The 21,111-nt window shown below is 40.2% G+C and overlaps 1 protein-coding gene across 1 annotated transcript in view; it reads left to right on the forward strand.

Annotated features, from left to right (window-relative positions):
* The first annotated feature begins 1,999 nt into the window (after positions 1-1,999).
* PHLPP1 (PH domain and leucine rich repeat protein phosphatase 1) overlaps positions 2,000-21,111 on the forward strand; it is a 215,607-nt gene continuing 196,495 nt past the window's right edge. Inside the window, 1 exon segment of the mRNA XM_070420409.1 lies at positions 2,000-3,723. Coding sequence (XP_070276510.1) covers positions 2,202-3,723 — 1,522 coding nt within the window. The 5' untranslated portion in view covers positions 2,000-2,201.

The following is a 21,111-nucleotide window of genomic DNA, read 5'->3' on the forward strand; positions in this document are numbered from 1 at the left end:
CCATGACTATTTTGCAACTACCAATCTACACTTCTTAATCTCTTCATCTCTTTTATCCCTCCCGCCCCCCATTCCTCTGGCAACCACAGGTCAGGTCTCTGTATCTATGAATATGTTTTAATTTTGTTTGTTCATTTATTTTTTTCTTTAGAGTCCACATAAAAGTGAAATCATATGGTATTTGTCTTTCTCTGACTGACTTATTTCACTTAACATAATACCCTCTAGGTCAGTGGTCGGCAAACTCATTAGTCAACAGAGCCAAATATCAACAGTACTTCTTCAAAATAGACTCTCCCAGGCCAAAAACCGACTTCTGTGCATGGGCCACGAAGTTTCAATTGCACTGTACATGCGCCTGCACGTGGTAGTTTGTGGAAGAGCTACACTCAAAGGGTCAAAGAGCCGCATGTGGCTCGCGAGCCGCAGTTTGCCCACCAGGGCTCTAGGTCCCTCCATGCTGTCGCAAATGGGAAGATGTCATTCTTTAGTTATGGCTGAGTAATATTGCATTGCATATATGTACCACAACTTTTAAAATCCACTCATCTATTGATGGATACTTGAGTTGCTTCCGTATCTTGGCTATTGTAAATAACTGCAATGAACATAGGAGTGCATCTATTCTTTTAAATTCTTGTTTTGGCCCTGGCTGGTTTGGCTCAGTGGTTGGACTGTTGCCTCTCGGACCCAAAGGGTCCAGGTTGGATTCCCTGTGAAGGACATGTACCTGGGTGGCAGGCCTGATTCTGGCTGGGGTCTGGATGTGTGTGAGGAGGCAACCCATTCTCTCTCACATTGATGTTTCTCTCTCCCCACTCCCTCCCACTCAAAAAAAGAAAAAATTAGTGTTTTGAATTTCTTCAGATATATACCCAGAAGTGGAATCCCAGGTCATAAGGCAGTTCCATATTTAATTTTTTGAGGAAACTCCATACTGTTTATAATTTCTTAGAGAGGATGCTAATGGACACTGGGCTAATGGTGATAGTATTTATAATTAAAACGAACTTTCCTTGAGTTTGTTACATTAGCTAAAGCAATATAACTTTAGAAAGCAGATATATGGGAGTTAATATACAGACACACTCACTGCTTTCCATGTCATTTATTCCAAATTTGAAGATCGAAGGGAAACAAATTGAGACCCGTGACTTAGGCCTTTTTTCCTTTTCAGGTATAGGCATAGGAGAGGATTGGCTCGGGATTGCATCATTTCCACCAATCACATTTAACAATTATCCAAGTTAGAATAACCAGGCATTGTCTCCCCTGGCCTTGAAAAAGTGGGGAAAACCTGAGTTTGGCTTAGTTTGTGTATTTGTATCTCACACAATGGGTGGAGATGAGGACCCAACACTCGGGACCTTTGTACCACTTAGAGTCCCTCAAAGCCCTTATTTTCAATTAGTAGGGAAAATGAAAGTCTTCTGGGGAGCGGGAACGGGAGCGGGAGGGTTGTGTACAAATTAATGAACAAGAACATTCCGGGCACAGAGTTCACCAGCAGAGGGCACACTACCCACTGTCAATGGCCAGCAGCGGGCGGCAAGGAGGGGCAAAGTGTAAGGATCTCTGGGACTTGTAGTCCGTCCGTTTCCGCTGGGCACCTCCGTCCCTTCACTGGCACTACAAATCCCAGGGTGCAATGCACGCCTCTCCTCGGCCACGCCCTCGGCACTGGGACCTCCCGGGAAACTGCCCCTGCCCCGCCCGCGTACGCACGCGTCGGGTTTGTTTACTCTGAAGCCCCGCCTCCCCTGCGTTCCCCAACTCTCCCCACTCCTCCCGGGAATGCCGTCATGCTAGTGATGCATATTCATGAGGCTCACGTGGAGCGCCCGCCCGGCCCAACTCCCGCCTTCCCGCTCCAGGCGTGTGATTAATATTCAATGAGCCTAGCTTCGCGGCTGGTTAGCCGGCGGGAGGTGGGGAGAAGGCGGGTCCTGCGCGCGGGAGCCCGCGAGCCGGGTGGGGAGGGCGTGTGTGGGGGGGCGGTGGCGGCGAGGCGGGCGCGCGGGATGGAACACCGAGACACCGACGGAATGCTCCGAATTGCCACATAATCCCCTGGAACGGCCGCGCCGATCGCCATTGGCTTCTCCCTTCTCCCCGCGCCGCCGTCTCCCACCTTGGCCTCCCCGCCTCCCTCTCCGCCCGCTGCCTCCCGGGCTGGGGGGGAAGCGCGAAGCCCCACTGCAATGGAGCCCGCCGCCGCGGCTACGGCGCAGCGAATGCCAGAGACAAGCAGAGAGGACCGGGCTCCGGCTGCGGTGGCGGCGGCAGCGGCGGCGGCAGCGGCAGCTCTGGCGGCGGCCGGGGGCGGCCGGAGCCCGGAGCCCGCTCCGACCCGGGCGGCCCCGAGCGGCGGGGCGCGGGAGGAGGCCCCCGGCGAGGCGCAGCCCGGGCCGTTGCCGGGCAGAGCGGGAGGCACGGGTCGCCGGAGGCGGCGCGGCGCGCCCCAGCCCAACGCTGGCGGGGCTGCCCCGGGGTCCGGGGCCGGCGGCGGCGCCAACTCCCTCCTGCTAAGGAGAGGGCGGCTGAAGAGAAATCTGTCCGCGACCGCCGCCGCCTCGTCGTCCTCGTCCTCATCGTTGTCGTCCTCGGCCGCCGCCGCCTCGCACTCCCCCGGCGCCGCCGGCCTCTCCGCCTCCTGCTCGGCCTCGGCGTCGCTGTGCACCCGGAGCCTGGACAGGAAGACGCTGCTCCTGAAGCACCGGCAGATGCTGCAGCTGCAGCCATCGGACCGGGACTGGGTGAGGCAGCAGCTGCAGCGGGGCTGCGTGCATGTCTTCGACCGCCACTCGGCCTCGACCTACCTGCGCCCCGTGCTCTGCACGCTGGACACCACGGCGGGCGAGGTGGCCGCCCGCCTGCTGCAGGTGGGCCACAAAGGCGGCGGCGTGGTTAAGGTGCTGGGCAAGGGACCCCCCGACGTCGGCCCCCGGAACGAGTCCGCTGCGCCGCGGGACCCGGGGCCACCCCCGGGGAAGAGCGGGCCGGCTGCCGTCGGGGCCCCGCCGCGCGCGCCTCCTGCCGACCTGCCGCTGCCCCGCGGTCCGAGGGGGTGGACGCACTGCACCTCCCGTGTCAGCCCCGCGCTCTCGGATTCCAGCCCCGGCGAGCCCAGCACCCCGCGGCCCTTGGACGGCGCGGTCGCGGGCCCGGTCTCCGACACGGAGAGCTTCAGCCTGAGCCCCAGCGCCGAGAGCGTGTCTGACCGGCTGGACCCCTACAGCAGCGGCGGCGGCTCCTCGTCCTCGTCCGAGGAGCTCGAGGCCGACCCGGCTCCAACCCCAGCGGGAGCTCCGGGCCAGTCCTGCCCGCCCGACCACTCTGCACCCACCCGGCCCGGAGCGGATGCCCGGCCGCCTTCCCCGCTGGCCTCCCCGCCTCTGCTGCAGCCAAAAGCCCCGAGAGCCGTCGATTGCCTTGACGGGGCCACCTGCGATCCTCCTCGGGAGGAAAAGGCGGCAGCAGCCGTGGCCTCTGGCCTCCCCCAGGCGATCCCGGGTGGGACCGGGGCGATCGCTGAGAAGGCGCCTGCACTGCCCACCCTTTACGTGCAGTTCCACGGAGAGACCACCCGGCGCCTGGAGGCGGACGAGAAGCCATTGCAGATCCAAAATGACTACCTCTTTCAACTGGGATTTGGGGAGTTGTGGAGGGTGCAGGAGGAAGGCATGGACTCGGAGATTGGCTGCCTCATTCGCTTCTATGCAGGTAAGGAAACCACCTGCACTTGGACGTGTGGGGTGTCAACACTTCCAGGTCCCGAAAAAGGAGTCAAGTCGGTGTCTGTTGGCCAGACCCCAGAGTAAAGGCTGGTCCTCGGCGCTCTTTGTTATTTCTTTACAGCGTTCACGGTGGTAATCTGTGTAATACTCAGTTGAGCAATTGTTCAGTGCGCGGGTTTGGCCAATCTTGAGGGCTCAGAGGTAGGAAAGCCCTGTGGAGGAGGTGGCAGAGCCACCAGGAAGTGCTGCAAGCAGAGACTCCTGAAAGAGGCGGTAGTACATGTAACAATGAACCTGTTGGGTTTTGTGGCAGTTTGGGATTTCAGGTAAACTATCACGTGCATTTAATACCGATAGAGGAAAATGGCCAACAGAAATGCTCGAATACACTCTCTCTCCATTGACTGTCGGCTGTTGGCCATTTTAGGCGTCATAGACCCCCCCAGGAGCTCCTTACTTGTCAACCGGTGCACGTTCAGTTCTCTGCCGTGTTTCTATGCCCACTTAGTCCTCCTTAGAAACTTCACAGATGGGATCCTTTTAGTGATACTTCCCCCCAGTGCTTTTATGCTTTATTACAGTTTCCTCTGCAAGTTTGATTCTTGCATCAAAACCAATTTTGTCTATTTATTTCCTATTTCCTTCATTTCTTTCTTACACCCTTTATAGCCAGAACTGACCATTGCAGTGTGATTTGAAATTGAGATTAGAGTAAGACTTTAAGTGGTTAATATCTCTAAAATCCTCCTCGTTCTTTTTTCAGTTCTAGGTTAAATTTTTTAAAAATATTCTATTCTTTACTTATTCCAGCTTTATTGAGATATAATTGACATATCAAATTCTTGACTAAGGGTGACTAATATTTCTCCTTTGGTTAAAGACTTGACTAGTAATAAATTAGGGAGCCATAGATCCTGGTTGTTATATTTGAGCTTTATAAGTTGTTTGCATCCTTTTCGCCTTCTGGTTTGAAGAATTAATTATGTTCTTAGTGATAAGGAATTTTAAAAAGTTAGCATAACAATACTAAATCAGGAAAGTTAAATCTTCCCTAACTTTATTATTCTAGGTTGTGGAAAAATAATCATAGTTGTAACCAATCTGTAGCCATTTGTGCTATTTAATTATTTCTGGTCCAACTTGTGTCAGTTCAGTCAGTTTGAATGAAGAAAGAAATCTTTATCCCACATTGAAATATGCACGACCAGTAACATTCCTGTTATGTTCCTCTGAGTTTCATTGAAGTTTTTCTGTAATTTAAGTGGATTTCTGATAGATTTTTGCCTTATAAAGAAAACCATGTCACACAATATAATAGTATTTGCTGTTTCTGAAGATAAGATCCCAACTGGATGACGTACCTTTAAAGTTTATGGGGCCTGGAAAATAGGTGGCTTTATTTGTTATGCAGGAGTGACAGTTATATCCTTTTCTCCTGTAGCTCATCTACTATGCAAAATTACAAAAGCATTAAATGGTACTCACACTTATCATGAGAATATTTTATTAACTTGAGAATGATAAATACCCATATAAGCAAACTAATATATATGGAATATATTAAACATTATTGAACATATTTTATATGGGAAGAGCTCTGCTCTCTTGTTTTCCTCATGATTACTAGTAGATATGTTGGTCATGATAAATGTTAATGGGAAATTTTTGGGTGTCATGGTCATGAAATTTTAATCTTGGATTTCCCCTAGATTGTCTCTTCAGGTGTGTCTAAAATACTCTTAAGTGAATGATACACAATATTTTTTTTAACATCTAAGTATAAAAGTGACAAGTTATATTTCTGGTGAATTTTTGTGGTCTTTTTGTTTTGTTCATGAAAAGCAGTAATTGTCACTTCATTCTGAACTTATTTACTGTATTTCTGTATACACACCATAAATACATATATACTTCTCTGTATACACTCATAAAAATAACTAATAGGGAGCCACACACAGTATCCAACCTGTTCTAGAATATGAAGCCAGTGTACAGGTGTCTAGAAGGAAGATGCCTGGTTGTTATAAAGATGTCTAATTGCCTTTTTAATATACAAAGTTTATCTTATTTTAAACCTATATTAATATTCCAAACATCAGTTGCTAAAGAACAAAATTGAGCAAAAATGAGTCCACTTGAACTTTTGCAAGGAAGTTGATAAACAGAAGAGCCTTGTTATTAGGTGGTCTCACTTATTATGTATGGGAACATTGTCAGGACTTCACATGCAGCAAAAGTTTGCACCACGCTGGAGGAGATTCCTAGAAATTACTCCTGTGTTGCAGTGGAATGTAGGACACACAACTGGAAAGTGTTACATTTTGGTAGTAATTCTTTTCCTTAGGAAGAAGAGAATTAGTGTTTGTTTTAGATGACACCCTCTAAGAGGGTGTTGTACGCCATATTTGCTTTTATAATTTAACATGTAACTTACTCTTGAATTTATTGCTGAATATCTTTTTGTTTATACTTGTACTTGGAATTAAGGATAGAGTAGGAAGTTATCTTTGAACTTTTAGAATATCTTCCTATATTTAAATTGAGCATGTTATGTGCTGTCTATCTAGTTTATTAAGTCAGCTGTGTTTTTTGAGAAGTTCTAGTTTGGCCAAGAACTTTCATTCTCTTGAGGGTCACCTTTCAATTAAATTTTAGTATTTATTATCCCAGTCAAGTTATTTTTAAAAGGCTTTGAAAGCCATTTGTGGTTGCTTTGAATATTTAAATATTTATTTGGGTAAAGTGAAATGACAGTCTTTAAGGAACTAGAAGGTATTGGACAAAAAGTACTCATTACTAGGTTGTTAATGAAAATTTATTTTGAAAATTGTTATTGCTCCTACCAAGCAATCTTTTTTTGTTGTTGATTTAAAATATGAAAACATTTAAATGGCTTTCTCTGAAGTTACTTGCCTTAAGTATGGGAAGTATGTTAACATTTCCATTCAAAATCAGCTATCTTAAATTTTGCCTTAGAGTAATTTTAGGTTAAAAAAATTCAAGAATTTAGGTTTCTCAACATAACTTATGGACTTCAAAAAACTCACGAGCTTGTGTTTTGGAATCTGAGTCATTGATGAAGTGCAGTATTAAACTATATATTTTTATAGTTTTTACTTTCTACCACCTTTTAGACTTTAGTAGTCTAGCTATTTCAGTTCAAATTTTAATGGTAGGAAAGGAGTTGACGGAATGGAGAACACATCCACTGTGCCTAGTGAATCTTGGACAAGATATTTTTATGTGTGACTTCTTAGGATTGCTGAGAATGATCTCCTTACCCCTCTCATATATCTTCTCTTTTTCTCTTCTGGGAATGATCAAACCTTACATGGCTTCCTACATGCAAACCAAGAAGGGGTGGTTCAGCATTAAGCTGTAATATTGACAAGCAGTCTCTTATTACTATAATTACAGCAGTATTGAGTAACGTGGTATGAACATGTGACACCAGTGTGTGTCTGAACAGTCCTTTTAATTTTAAGAACAAAAGGTTTAACTTTGTTTTTTATATTTGTCATTTTTATGTAAAGTGCATGATATCTTTTCTTTCGTAGCTGGTCTGATGACATATATTAACATGTTGGGTTTTATTTTCTTCAAAAATCTTAAAGGGCTTTCACATAAATTATCTCATTTGTCCTTGCAAAAACATTATCAAGGAGGAGTCTGTGTCAGTCCTCTTTTCAGATGGAGAAACTGAAGCACAGAGAGGTTCCACTCTTGCTTGTGGTTTTTCAGTCTCTGGCAGAGCTGAGAATAGATTAGCTTGGGTATTCTGTTTTGCAATTCATATCACTTTCCATGAATCGATGCTGAATTTCATTTGCACTTGAATTTTCACTTGGTTAAAAGCATTCAGAAAATATGCTATTTTTGTTGGTGATGAGGTGATATTGTCCTCTAGTCCAAAGTGGTGTTCGTTGTGAAATGTGGAGGGTTCTATTTTTGTCATGCTGCCTTTAAAAACGTAAAGAACCAAGACTGGCAAATAAGTAGACAGGATAGAAAGAGACTGAAATGTTCTAAAATAAATATCCTGGTTGCAAATAGTTATACTTGCATTTAAGGTGATATGAAATAAAGTTTACCTAACAATTCTCTATTTTCTTATTCATGCATGCCTCATTTTTTAGACTATAAATCTTCATTGGCTATAGAGAATTAACGCTTCATCTGAAAAGTGGATAACTTGAGGCTAGGGGTGTGACAATACAGTTCCTTTAAATCATAGCTGTACTTGTAAAGTTTTGAAAAAAAAAAACACCTATCATGAAAGATTTTCTATTTTAAAACAGAGTTATTTGTACTTTAGTGATCAGTACTGCTTTATTGGTATTACTGTTGTACAGTTTTTATAGTTTATATGTTATATAGTGGTAGAGAGTTAGCTGTTGTCCCTGAATTTCATAGTTATTCCTAAAATGGGGTATTTGTGCTCATTGAAATAATTGTAGGGAGAGGAGATGTGTGTAAATGAGTTTGTAAAGTTTCTGTATTGAAATTTGTATCTTTTTGTTGCTATAAGATTGTTAAATCAACCTCCTTAAGTGATTGGTTATTCAAAGATTATTATTTTTAAAGTGTAAGGTGTTTTTGTTGTTTTTTATTCTCTTTCTCTTTAGAACCCTGAATTTCATTTGTCGGTAACATACATTCATTGACATCGTATATGATCCAAGCCTAGCATAATACTTGGCATTTTAGTTTAAACATTTGTTGAGTTGAATTTGTGGAATTTTGTTCAGCAGCTGGTGGTGCGTGCCCTGATTCTTCAGCCTTCCATTCTGTTTGGGTCACCAGGGAAGTGTTAAACACACATACACACAGGCATTTCTCTAGTGGCAGGAGATTTAGATGTGCCACATACTATTAATATCTTCTATTTCACGTGAGCGAAGCTCTATGTGGACTTTGAGACCGCAGTTCTCAAAGCTTTCTTAGGGTTAACAGGTGTTCCACCCTTCCACCCCCTTTTCAAAGGCATATCTTACTTCAACTTTGAGATGAATTTAATGAGGCATCTGTCAAATGAGGCATCTTAGATTTAATGATTTTGTTGTGTGCCAGGGTTGAACACAGTTCAGTCTCTCTGGACGAGAGAAGGGTTTAATTGTACTGTGAAAGTCGAGAGATCCTGAAGCACTCAATAGAAACGCTTTTCCTTTACAGACGCCTGACATTTTGAAAAAGAGAAAGAGATGTTATCAAAATGTCCAAAACAGTCTGGGAAAATGAAGCCTTTAGAAAAAAAAATCCCACCTCTGAAAGCTACTCCACCCCTTTAATCCCAGGCATCTGGTACAACACTGGTAATGAGGGGTTTTGAATCTAGCCTCATGTTCCTATGCTTCTAGGGCAAACCCTTTTCTATACTTACCTTTGGTTTTCTAAAGATAGTATAATTAAAACAAAACCAAAAAATTGACCATGTGGATTCTTTAGACATAAGGTATTTATAACCTAAGTCTGTGTGACTGCTTGTGTTTGAGTTTGTATGAAACTTCAACTCTAGGCTTTGGAAGATTTTGATAAATTGAAACTCAGGAATCTGAGATGAATAGACTTTAATGATACTTCTATTAAGGAACATTCGGATATTTGGTTAACTATGAAATAGCAGTTCTGTCAAGTAGTGTGATACTGTACTTCGGAATTAAGCATAGTGTTAGTTACTGGATTACTCAAGTGTTATTACACTTTGATTTTCTTATATATTATGGGATGGTTTTCTTATATATTATGTCTACATACAGGCTGGGGCAAAAGTAGATTTACAGTTGTGAGTATGCCAAACAGAGTTTATTCTTGTATTATTGTTTGTTAATTATTATATTAACTTCATACAAACAACTGTAAACCTACTTTTGCCCCATCCTGTGTAATATATATATGCCTGGTATATCTTGTAGTATGTTAAATGAAACAAAGCACAATTATCCCATAATGCCACATTCATGCTGAAATAATTGTTTTCCTGTTGTATTTTTACATTTGAGATTGCCTTGATACATTATAAAATGCATTTATTGATGAAGTGTGTTGTTGAGTTACAAGTCCAGTGGCCTTTGAATTTGGAACCTAGAAGTACTATTGGAAGTGGATTCATATACTCTATTTGTAGGGTGTACATATTTTATTTTATTTTTTGTAAATGTTAATACTTTACCAAAAAACAAACAAAAGTCCAGATTTTGTGTCATATGCTTTTCCAAATGAAGTTTATAAAAGTAAATTAGTCTTATTCTAGTTACGTGAAAGCATTCAGTTGAAGACTGAATAAAATTTTACATACGGAATTTATTGAAAAAAACAAACAAAAACAACCTGTGTCATTCAAGGGTAAATTGTAATTTGGTTTTGGACCATTTTAATAATGAGCGAAAAATCTAATTAGAAATTTTAAGTTTTTAGTTAGTTGATTTTTCTTTTTTTTCTCTCCATTCTTTTTAAGAAGGAAGAATTTTGTATTTGTTGCTATTTCTACTGACTCATACAACTGATGAAGAGCAGTTAGAGAATGAGTCTTTTCCTATATCTGCCTCTCATAACAATATGTTAGAATGTTTGGGCTCTCTTTTCAAATGTGAGGCATGTTTTTAAATACAGCAAAAGAAAATACGATCTGTAGTGATTCCCATTGGCTATTTAATAATGATCTGGATTTTACAATCAGTGCACTTCTAAGACATGTTTCAAAGAACAAAATTTTATATACAGAACCAGTTTTTTACCTTTATTGTCTATTATGACAAATATATTCCTAAGGAATTCTGTCTTTGTCCCCATCCATGTATTTTGAGAGCTTGTCTGGCTGTATCTTAGTGCTTGAATAAGTGCTACATTATGGTTCTTGAGTTTGGCTGCTGTTTCCCAGGGTCAGGTAAAAGTAACCTGTTCTCTTCCAAAACAACTTTGGGGAAGAATTTGTACCGTTTTCTCTCACACTGACTGAGAGAAAATGGTCTGTCATCTAAAAAAACTAGTCTGAGAGTTGGGAAACGTGGTATGACTTTGGGCATTTATTTTAACCTCTCCTAGGCTTTGCTTTTCTCCTCAATAAAATGTTGAGCATGAAGTAGAAGGAATCTAAGATCTCTGCCAACTCGAAACGTTCTGGGGCTCCATTAGATAGCCTGCTCTTCAAATTAGAACAGCGATTTTCAACCTTTTTCATCTCATGGCACATGTAAACTAATTATTAAAATTCGACAACACACCAAAAATATATTTGTTGCCTATATGACAAAAATTAAAAAAGGTATAATTTGATTCATCACACTGGGCAGCTCTTGTTGTGTTGGCTGTTGTCATTTTTTGTTTGTTTGTTTGTTTGACAATCTAAGGGAAAGGAGGTCAGTGTCCCTGACTAAATAGTCAGGTATTGCATGTTTTAAAAATTCTTACATACAGCATACTGATTGAAAATCTCTGAATAAGAAGGATTAAAAGTTGTAGTTTCTGAAGTTTTGTAATATCTGTCCATGGGTTTAAGAGAGTGCAATCTGCCTTTTCTCAGGAGAAAGGTTGTCAACCAAAGCAGACCACCTTTTTGGTGTGGATTAGACTGACAGAATAGATAATGTTTGATTCACCCTCTCCCTGCCAACCCTTACTCTTAAAAGTAGAGTTCTGCATGGAAGAGGTGAACTTCAAGAAATGCATTCTTTTAAAAGTTAAAGTAAGAATCTTTTCTTATGTTGACTTATAAAGCAAGATACTTTCATAATCCAGTTTATAAAATTTACTATAATAACTATTTGAGGGATCCAAATGTGCAAACTTACTAGTTTAACTTACTTTTTATTCATAGTGAGCTGTGTGCTTGTCTACTGGGCCTAGAGTCAGTAGGAGAAAAAGAACTTGAAGAAAATGGCATTTTTATATTGTTATTTTGATTAGATTACAAAATTTAGGATCCATAGAGATTCTAACATCTGCTGTTTTTATAGATGAGGAAAGCAAACCCATAGAATAAGTGTTGGGTTCAAGATGAAGTCAGCCTTAGAATTAAGATAACACCCAGGATTTGGATTATCAATCCATTGTTGCTGCCCTCCCCGCCCCTCCCCCCCCCCCACTTGAACCTCTATACTTACTATCTTGGATCCTCCGTATATTTTAGTATTCAAAATGAAAGTTTAAAGTTTAAAAAAATGGAGTGTGTTTCACACATTTGTGGTTTCTCTAGTCAAAGTGTTTCTAGTTGTTTTTTCATTCTAATCAATACTTTTGAGAGGTTATATATCACTTTGACAGATTATAAAGGAGGGCTTCTAATGGAACAGTTGGATATTTTAAAAGTATGGAAATGTTGGGAAAAAACAATTGCATTTTAAAAAATATTTGGGAGAAATATTTAAGAATAGATTTTGAAAAAAATTCCCATTCAGACATATGTTCATTGAAAAGATTCAGTATTCATCATGTTCTTTATTTCAATTTTTATTTAAGGAAAAGAATTTAAATGCACATATTCAGGTACACATACACAGTTCTACTTTTGTATGATGTAAAAAATCAGAACAACTCAGTTTAGTAATCTTTGGGCTTTTGTTTGCTGGTTTTGGAAGTCTTTACCATGAAATCTGCTATTGCTTTGAATGTCTGTCCTCTCTCTAAAAAGAGAGAGAGAGAGGGAGAAAGAAATATCCTGCTCCTGTTAGCAAAAAGACAATATGTGAATATTTTTTAGGGGTGAAAGAGATTCTCTTTTATATTAAGTTTTAGTTTAATTGAATCATTTACCTTAAATGAAATTTTAACTTCCCTTATCTACTGAGTCAACTCTTCAAAGATTATTCATTTTTTAAATTTAAGTATACTTGGTATACAATGTTTAGATGTACAGTGTAGTGATTCAACAGTAAGTCTTGTAATCATCTATCACCATACAAACTTAAACTTATCACAGTATTATTGACTATATTTCCCTTGACCTTTTTCACCCATCCCCCTACCCTGCTCCCCTCTGGTAACCATCAGTTTGATCTGTTTTTTTTTTTTTAATTAATTAATTTTTAGAGAGAGAGAGAGGAAGAGGGAGAGAGAAAGAGGGAGGAGAGAAATTGATTTGTTCCACCTATTTATACATTCATTGGTTGATTCTTTTTTAAAAAAATATATTTTATTGATTTTTTACAGAGAGGAAGGTAGAGAGATAGAGAGTTAGAAACATCGATGAGAGAGAAACATCGATCAGCTGCCTCCTGCACATCTCCTACTGGGGATGTGCCCGCAACCCAGGTACATGCCCTTGACCGGAATCGAACCTGGGACCCTTGAGTCCGCAGGCCGACGCTCTATCCACTGAGCCAAACCGGTTTCGGCCATTGGTTGATTCTTGTATGTGCCCTGACTGGGGATTGAACCCGCATCCTTGGTATATCAAGACGACACTCTAACCAACTGAGCTACCTTTACAGGGTCTCCATCTCTGTTTCTATGAGTCTGTTTTTATTTGTTCTTTTGTGTATGTTTTTTGTTGTTGTTTTTTTTTTTTTAGATTCCACATGTAAGTTAAACCATATGCTATTTGTATTTTTCTGTCTGACTTATTTCACTTAGCATAGTAATGCTCTTTAGGTCCAGCCATATTGTTACAAATGCTAAGATTTCAAATATATCTCACATCTTCTTTACCCATCTGTCGATGGAAACCTAAGTTGCTTCCATATCTTGGCTATTGTAAATAATGCTGCAATGAATATGGGGGTGCATATGTCTTTTAGTATTAGTGTTTTTGTTTTCATGGGATAAATACCCAGAAGTGGAATTGCTGGGTTGTATGGTAGATCTATTTTTAGTTTTTTTTGAGAAATCTCCATACCGTTTTCCATAGTGGCCATGCTAATTTGCATTCACACCAACAGCATGCAAGGGTTCCCTTTTCTCCACCGCCTCACCAACATGTTATGTTTTACACTTTTGATAGCCATTCTGATTGATGTGAGGTGGTATCTCATTGTGGTTTTGATTTGCGTTTTCCTTATAATTAGTGATGTTGAGCATCTTTTCATGAGACAACTGTTTATTTTTAATATGAGGAAGGGAACGTTTTAAATGCAAAAGTACAAAGGGTAAAATTACATTGCATCTGGCATATAGAATATGTACTCCAGATGCTGAGACAGAGGAGACATTTCTCTTGATTTCTCTTAGAGAGGGGGTGTGGCTGGGGGCAGCTGGCATTCAGTTTTATATAATAAGGATCTCTCCTTGTGTGGAGAATAAACACTATAATTGGAGCAGACTTGTTCTCTTCCTTACACAGACCCCACTCACTTTATTGAGATGCCTGCTTATCGTAGTGGGTTAGAACCGAACCCGAATTCACTCCAAGGTATATCGGTACTTGATGTGAGTCCTTAACCTTCTGAAGGCTCATTTGTTAGAGAGAAAGGGAGGGGGAAAGGTGATAAAAAATAACTGTCTCAAAGAATTTTGTGAGGTTCAGATTTGGTGATATATGTGGAAGTGCTTTGTAAACTGTCAGATGTTAAGCAAATGTAGTGTGGTTTTATTATTTTTAGCAACAGTAAATTGCCACAAATGTTAATTAGAGCTCATTAGGGCTCATTAGGGAAGATGGGATATACTAGCAGACAGTCCACTTTCACTCATTCATTCATGATTCCTTTATCCAGTAATTACTGTGAATAGCTTTTGGTTTAAAGGTGAATAACTTGAATTTTCTAGGATCCCTTGAAATACTTACAGATTTGAGGGCAAGTTTGTGGGAACAAACAAGCAAGACAGCTTTGTATTTACAATACAAAGGTGGAAAATGTCCTAATAGAGGTACACTGTTCACAGATTTCTGTAAAGCAGAGAGGGGTCTGACTCCACTGTGTGAATCTCCAGGAGGCCCTTGAACTAAGTCTTGAAGAACCAGACGGGGTAATCAGAAGGAGTAGGCTGTTGCCGTAATTCTGGCAGCTGAATTGTTTGAGGAGCAACCTTAAATTAGTAGTTCAAAATCTAGTGAGACTGAGTTTAAGATTACTAATTCCAGTTTAATGCTTTAAGATTCAATAGGTACCTTCTGTCTAGGCATCTAGGCCTTTTCATCCCCTTGAATCTTTGGGCTCCATTTGGTGTTGTGATTTGTGGGGGGTCTAAGTTCTAGGTAAGCAAATTATAATTTTGCTTCTTTGAAAAGAAAATGCAAGTGTTCATATGCGCCAGGTTGCCCTGGATCCTGGCAGGGGGGCCTACAGTCCAATTGAAAGACATTCTCTTATATCATTTTTTAAGACCTGTGAGAGTTTTGATTTCCTTGGATATAGGAAATTTAAGGAAAAGGCTGTGTTCATCTTCTAGAGGCAGGTACTTTCTTTTAGTTTAGTGTCATATGTAAACCACATTAATGTAAAATTTGGAAGTTGATCAATTGGTAACAATCAGGGAGTATTATTTTTAACTTTGCCCATTTACTGTCTGGCTCTTTGTTGATGAAGGACATTTTTAAACATCTTGTATGGATCAGGAGGAAACATAATTCTTGTGTTCATATAAGCAGAAAGAACTCTCTTCTCTATGGCTGTAAAACCTGTACTACACCTATGGTAAATTGAGTATTTAGTAATGGCCTATGATTATTTTTTGTTTGTTTGTTTTAAGTGGAAGGCAGGTATCTCTGAAATATTGTCTCATATAGTAATATGATTGGCAACACTGGAAAAAGATCTTCATTTTGTTTTCTATGTTAGTTTTTAAGTTATGACAAGCACCATGGTAAAAAAAAAAAGTTATTCAGATCCTGACTGATTACAGTCATGCTTTTAATTCAAATGAAAATACTTCTAATTTAAACTAACCAACATTCAGGTTAATTACCTGCCAATGTGGATTTTCCAGTCATTAATTAGCACCTTTTTACCCTCTGTAACAAATTTTTACAGAGACCTCAGTTGACTCACTAGAGCAATATCATCACCAGAGAAGATGATTTTCATGGGGTATATTAACAAAAAAGTTAGCATCAATCTAATAATAAGGACAATAGTTACTGGCCCTTGGGATTATAAAATAGATAGTCAAAATCCATTGCTCTATAACCAGCTCATAAGAGGGACTTGGTTTTTTTGTTTTTTTTTTTAAACTGGTATGCTCATCCAATTCTTTATTCAGATTTTTTTCTAATTTGATTTTCAGAAGGCAGACATTTTATAATATGTAGATTATTTTATAATATTTCTATTCTTTTAACTGTTTATAATATTAGAATATTTATTATTTGATATAGTAGAATATTTATAATAGTTACATGTTATAGACTTGTAACCCAGTTTACTTTTGAAATATACAATGTCAGAGTAATACTGTAACTTGAGATAAAAGGTACAGATTTTTTTTCTTTTACATGCTTTTTTCCCCTTTATTGATTAAGGTATTACATATGTGTCTTTATCCCCACCCCCCCCTACTTATGCCCTCACCCCCCTGGTGTCTGTGTCCATTGGTTATGAGGGACTTGGTTTTTTTAACCAAAATTTGAATGGTAATGCCTCATTGATACATAAATACATGTTAACAGAAGTTCTGAAAACATAAATCTTGGAGTTGCTTAGAAGATAATGTCATTCTGAAGATATAACCACACAAAAGTCCTTTTCTGAGAGTAGGGAACATCTAACAGTACATCTGGGATGGAATTCATTGCTCCCTGCTTCTGTAGACATGCATAAGATTCCCCATCCCCACCCCCAATTAAACAACAAAACACAACAGTTAACACCTATTTTAGTTCTAAGAAACTGATTGACCCATGTGACCTTAACCTCCAGATAATACAGATGGATAAAGGGAGGTAGTGGTGTTCATTTATCTTAACACTAGAGGCCTGATGCACGAAATTTGTGCAAAGGGCTCGGCCCCCACCGCCTTGGCTTTGTCCCGAAGGTCATCTGGAAGGACGTCCGGTCTAATTAGCATATTACACTTTTATTATTATAGATTGTCATAAGGACAACTATCCTTGTCCCCTTGTACAGTATCTTTTAAAAAACAGTTGTAATAGTGGAGTGTAGACTAAATGAAACTTGTCTGTGGGAATCTGCTAAATGTAATAATGGAGTAATACTTGCTAGGTTGTAGCTTTGTTAGACATCCAGTGAAAAGTGGGTGAGCAGGTCATGGATATCTCAGGAAGGGCATAGAATCTGAACAAAGGAGGGGACCAGGGGGCATTTAGTACAGTTTCTTACCTAGCATAGAAGTCCGTGCTTCTATATTCCAGATTGACTGTCACCTGACCTCTGCTTGTTGACTGTAGTGGATCTATGGGCCAGCATCATCAGCATCTCCTGGGAATATGTTAGAAATGCAGACTCTCAGGCCCCACTCAGACTTACTGAATAATCAGCATTTCAACAAAATCCCCAGGTGATTAATCTACACAGTATAGTTTAAGAAGTGCTAGCATTGGACAATCAGGAGTCAGGGCAGTTGGAATTGGTGGAGGGAAACTTAAATTAGGAGCTTATATGGTTCAGTGAATTACAGAGGGTCTGAGCAGTGGAGGGAGGAAAGGAGAGATTAGACATCATCGTAGGACTCAGTAGCTAATTGGCTGTTTTGGCGATAGAAGCTCAAAGATGGCAAATTTACAGTTTGAGAGATGAGAGAATTCATGAAAGTAGGAAGCAAGAGGTTATACAGGGGATATCAATTAATTCAGTAAAGCTTGAGGAACAGACACTATACTACTTAGGAGTTGATGATACTAGAATCAGTGAAGGCATGACTCCCGCTCTTGATATTTACAGTTATTTAGCAGTAGAGGATGGGTTTTCTGAGGATGAATTTGAAATGGTAATGCATGTTAAGCTGAGTGTAGCTATTCATTAACTGGTAAATGGACTGGCTTACCATCCCGCTTCCAGATTGCAGTGGGCCTTTTTGCTTTCTACTGCTCACCATATGTGCGGTTACTCTCAGGAAGGTGATATAAACATTATTTATTTACTTGGTTTTCTTATAAGAGCCTTTTTTCCCCACACTCAGAATAAATGCTAATGCTGGCTGTGGCCATGGACAGAAGTGAAGAGGTCTGAAAAGAATGTTTATATTAAATTTACGAAGCTCTCAGGATGAATGCCTTCTGAATGTCAAGGCTTTCCTATCTGGTATGTGTGTGGGGGAAATTTACATTAACAATTATGATAAAACTTGCAGTGCCTTAATGAAGGCATTTACAGAGTGACAAGGGAACCCAGAAGCCCAACAAACTGACTTTCCCTGGAAGTGGAATGCTTTGGAAAGGCTTCCTGGGAAGGATTCCCTATGTGAATTGGGGACTAGTGTTGCATGAATGGGCAAGTCAGGAACTAAAGCATGAATGAAAGGGCATGGTGTATGTAGGGGATGGTGAGTAGCTGTAGTGGTGAAGTGTCAGGAGATGAGACTAAGTTGGGTCCAGCTGATGAAAGACCTTACATGATAGGGACTTGATTTGATAAGCAGTGGGAGCTACTGAGCATTTTAAAGTGGGAAGTGACATGTTAGATTTTTGGCAGCCAGCTGGAGGATGGATTGGAGAGGGAGGGAGCTACTAGAGATTTGGAGACTGCCCTAGCAGGGCCTTTAGTAAATATTTATAGCACTATGTTAGGAGCTGGACTTCCAAAGAAAGAATGGCCTTGCCTCCACCAATTTCAGCCTAGTAGCAGAAATAAAAATAATTGCAATACAGAGTACACTACTTTTGAGGTTTGTACATTGTGCTTGTTGTACCAAATAGGGATTTAATTAACTCTGCTCCACTTGGGGTAGATGGGAGATGGTTTTGATTATTTGAAAAAGTAGACCAGAAGTAGGAGTAGGTGGTTTAGGGCATTCTTGGCAGGGGGACCAAGGGTACCCCTAGGGACTAGATGAGGAAGATCTAGATCAGTGCAGATGAAGAACTGGGGACAAATGGGAGTTGTTTAGAATGTAAAGTGCCTGGGTCTTATTGAATAATGACATGTTGGGAGAGGAGTATTTCGGGGTTTATTTTTCATTCCTGAGCTAATTTGAGTATGTCTTCCCCATCAGAAAGTGTGTTGCTATATTCCATGTTAGATGTAGTGTGAACAAGACTGACAGGATTTTGTATGTCAGGATGACTTGGAGGTTTCTAGTTTGGTTGACTGTTAACCCATTAACCAACAGGCAGAATATAGTAGCAGGAACTGGATTTAGGAATGGAGGGGAGAGATGGTGAATGTGTTAAATTTAAGGTGCCTGAAGGACACCAGGTATGTCTAAAGAGCTCGGGAATCATCTAGGTTTAGGTAGTAGTTGAGGTCTTTCGATGAAATGAAATTGCTAGAGTGGGTAGGGTAAAGAGAGGGCTCTGAGGAATGCCTGTATTTAGAAAGTGGTAAAAGGTAGATTATGATGATTGAAAGAAGTTAGATATAAGTCAGATATAAAAGAGTCTATATTCATATGAAGGTCAATTAACAGGCAAAACTAATTTTTGGTGATCATAATAGTTGTTACCTTTCAGAAGATAAGGAGGGGCTTGATCCATCTGTTATTGATAATGTTCTTTGTATTTTCTGGGTCTCAGTTTCTTGGGTATATACATACTAGTATATGAAAACTTTGCATGTACCCTTATGGTTTGTGTGTTTTACTAGTTGTAAGTTATACCTCTGTGGAAAGAAGGGAAGTGGCCCTAAAGAACCTTAAACATTGTTTCTGTCCTGAAGGGAAAGACAGAGGTTAAGGATGACGGATGAACTGAGAGGGAAAACTTAACAAGGGAAAGTTCTGAAAGAAATAAGAGAAGATGAAATCATGAACACCCATGAAGGAGTGTTCTGTGGATGGGAAGAGGAGCATCTATTTCTTTGAGGCTGTTAGGAAGGATGGATAAAGATAAAGATTCATTTAAGTGACAGTTCATGAAGTCGAGTCTTAATTTTCTTAGTGAATTAGGAGATAAGGAAAAGCCAAGTCTCAATATTGTTTGTAATGTGCATTTTCTTGAGTGAACCAACTAACTAATCCTAGGTTATATCCTCTTTGGGGAATTTATGACTGTGATTTCAACCTATCCTGAATTTTCTGTAAGGTGATCCTTTCTTGGACTGTTTTAAAACCCTTACTGCACGGGAAGAGAAGGGTAGATAGTATACTGGAGGTGGAGAAATGATTGCCAAACTCTGTTTTACAGGTTTGTTAATGCTTGCATTGGGCAGGTTTTTTTCTCACAGGCTTTTTTTTTTTTAACCCTCACCCAAGGACGTGTTGAGAAAGATAGATAGATAGATAGATAGATAGATAGATAGATAGATGATATAGAGAGAAATATTGATGTGAGAGAGAAACATGGATGGGTTGCTTCTGTATGTATCCCAACCAGGGATCAAACCCGCAACCTAGGTATGTGCCTTGACTAGGAATTGAACTGACAACCTTTTGGTGCACAGGAGGACACTGAACCAACTGAGCAACTGGCAGGGCATGTTTTGCATAGTTTTGATAGCACGATTTGGGTTCCCTCCTCCCAATCTCTAAGTGCCTGGGTCTTTTGGGGGGTTGGGAGGGGCAGTAGGTGGGGAAAACTTTGGAAAAGTTGCAACTAGTAAATGGCAAAGCTGGGATTTTACCTTCCATTATATTCTGTTTCTTGTCTGTTTATAAAATCACTTATGGGATAATAAAACTTCTGAGATAGTTTGATTTTTTTCCCCTCATGATTTATTGATTATACTTGTAGAGATAAAAGCTAGTTCTGAAGAATAGATTTTCATTCCTAGATTGTCAAAGTGACTTGTCGCTTGAATCTGTTTTTAAAGTGAGTGTAAAGGCATGATACATTATAAGTTTAGATAGATATAAACCAGATTGTATAGGGGACAATTTATTGTTAAATAATAAATATGGTTAAGAAACCATGTTGAACCTATCATTCTTTCTCTTGTTAATTGTAGTAAGCATTGAATTTCTGTTTTGTGCTCAATCCTGGGTTAGATGCTGAGTGGTCATGGAAACAAATGAAAATGCTGAGTGGTCTAAATTGTGGTCATGGAAACAAATGAAAAACTAGCAGTTAGGTTGTTCTTAAGACTATAGTTACCCAAATATTTACTGAGGTATCTAGATTATCTTGTTATTTTACGTTCCAGTTGCAAAGTTGTTCCTGCAAATTTTTAATAAAGATGTTTTGGGGAATAGGGTAGAAACTCTTGAGAAAGAGCCATAATTAGTAACTCTTAGTATCAAATCTGGTGAGTTACCAAACAGCAGTAATATGTGGGGGTGGGAGGGGCAGGACTGTTGCTTTTGATTTGGAGACTGGTGGGATGGCAGTAGAGTTTTTATGTTTTTGTTGTTGCTTTACTTGCTTAGGAACTTCATATTTATTGGGCTGGTAGTT

The sequence above is a fragment of the Myotis yumanensis genome, unplaced genomic scaffold, assembly GCF_028538775.1.
Source record: "Myotis yumanensis isolate MYYU_CA2020_CCGP unplaced genomic scaffold, mMyoYum1.0.hap1 SCAF_7, whole genome shotgun sequence".
In the NCBI taxonomy this organism is placed as follows: domain Eukaryota; kingdom Metazoa; phylum Chordata; class Mammalia; order Chiroptera; family Vespertilionidae; genus Myotis; species Myotis yumanensis.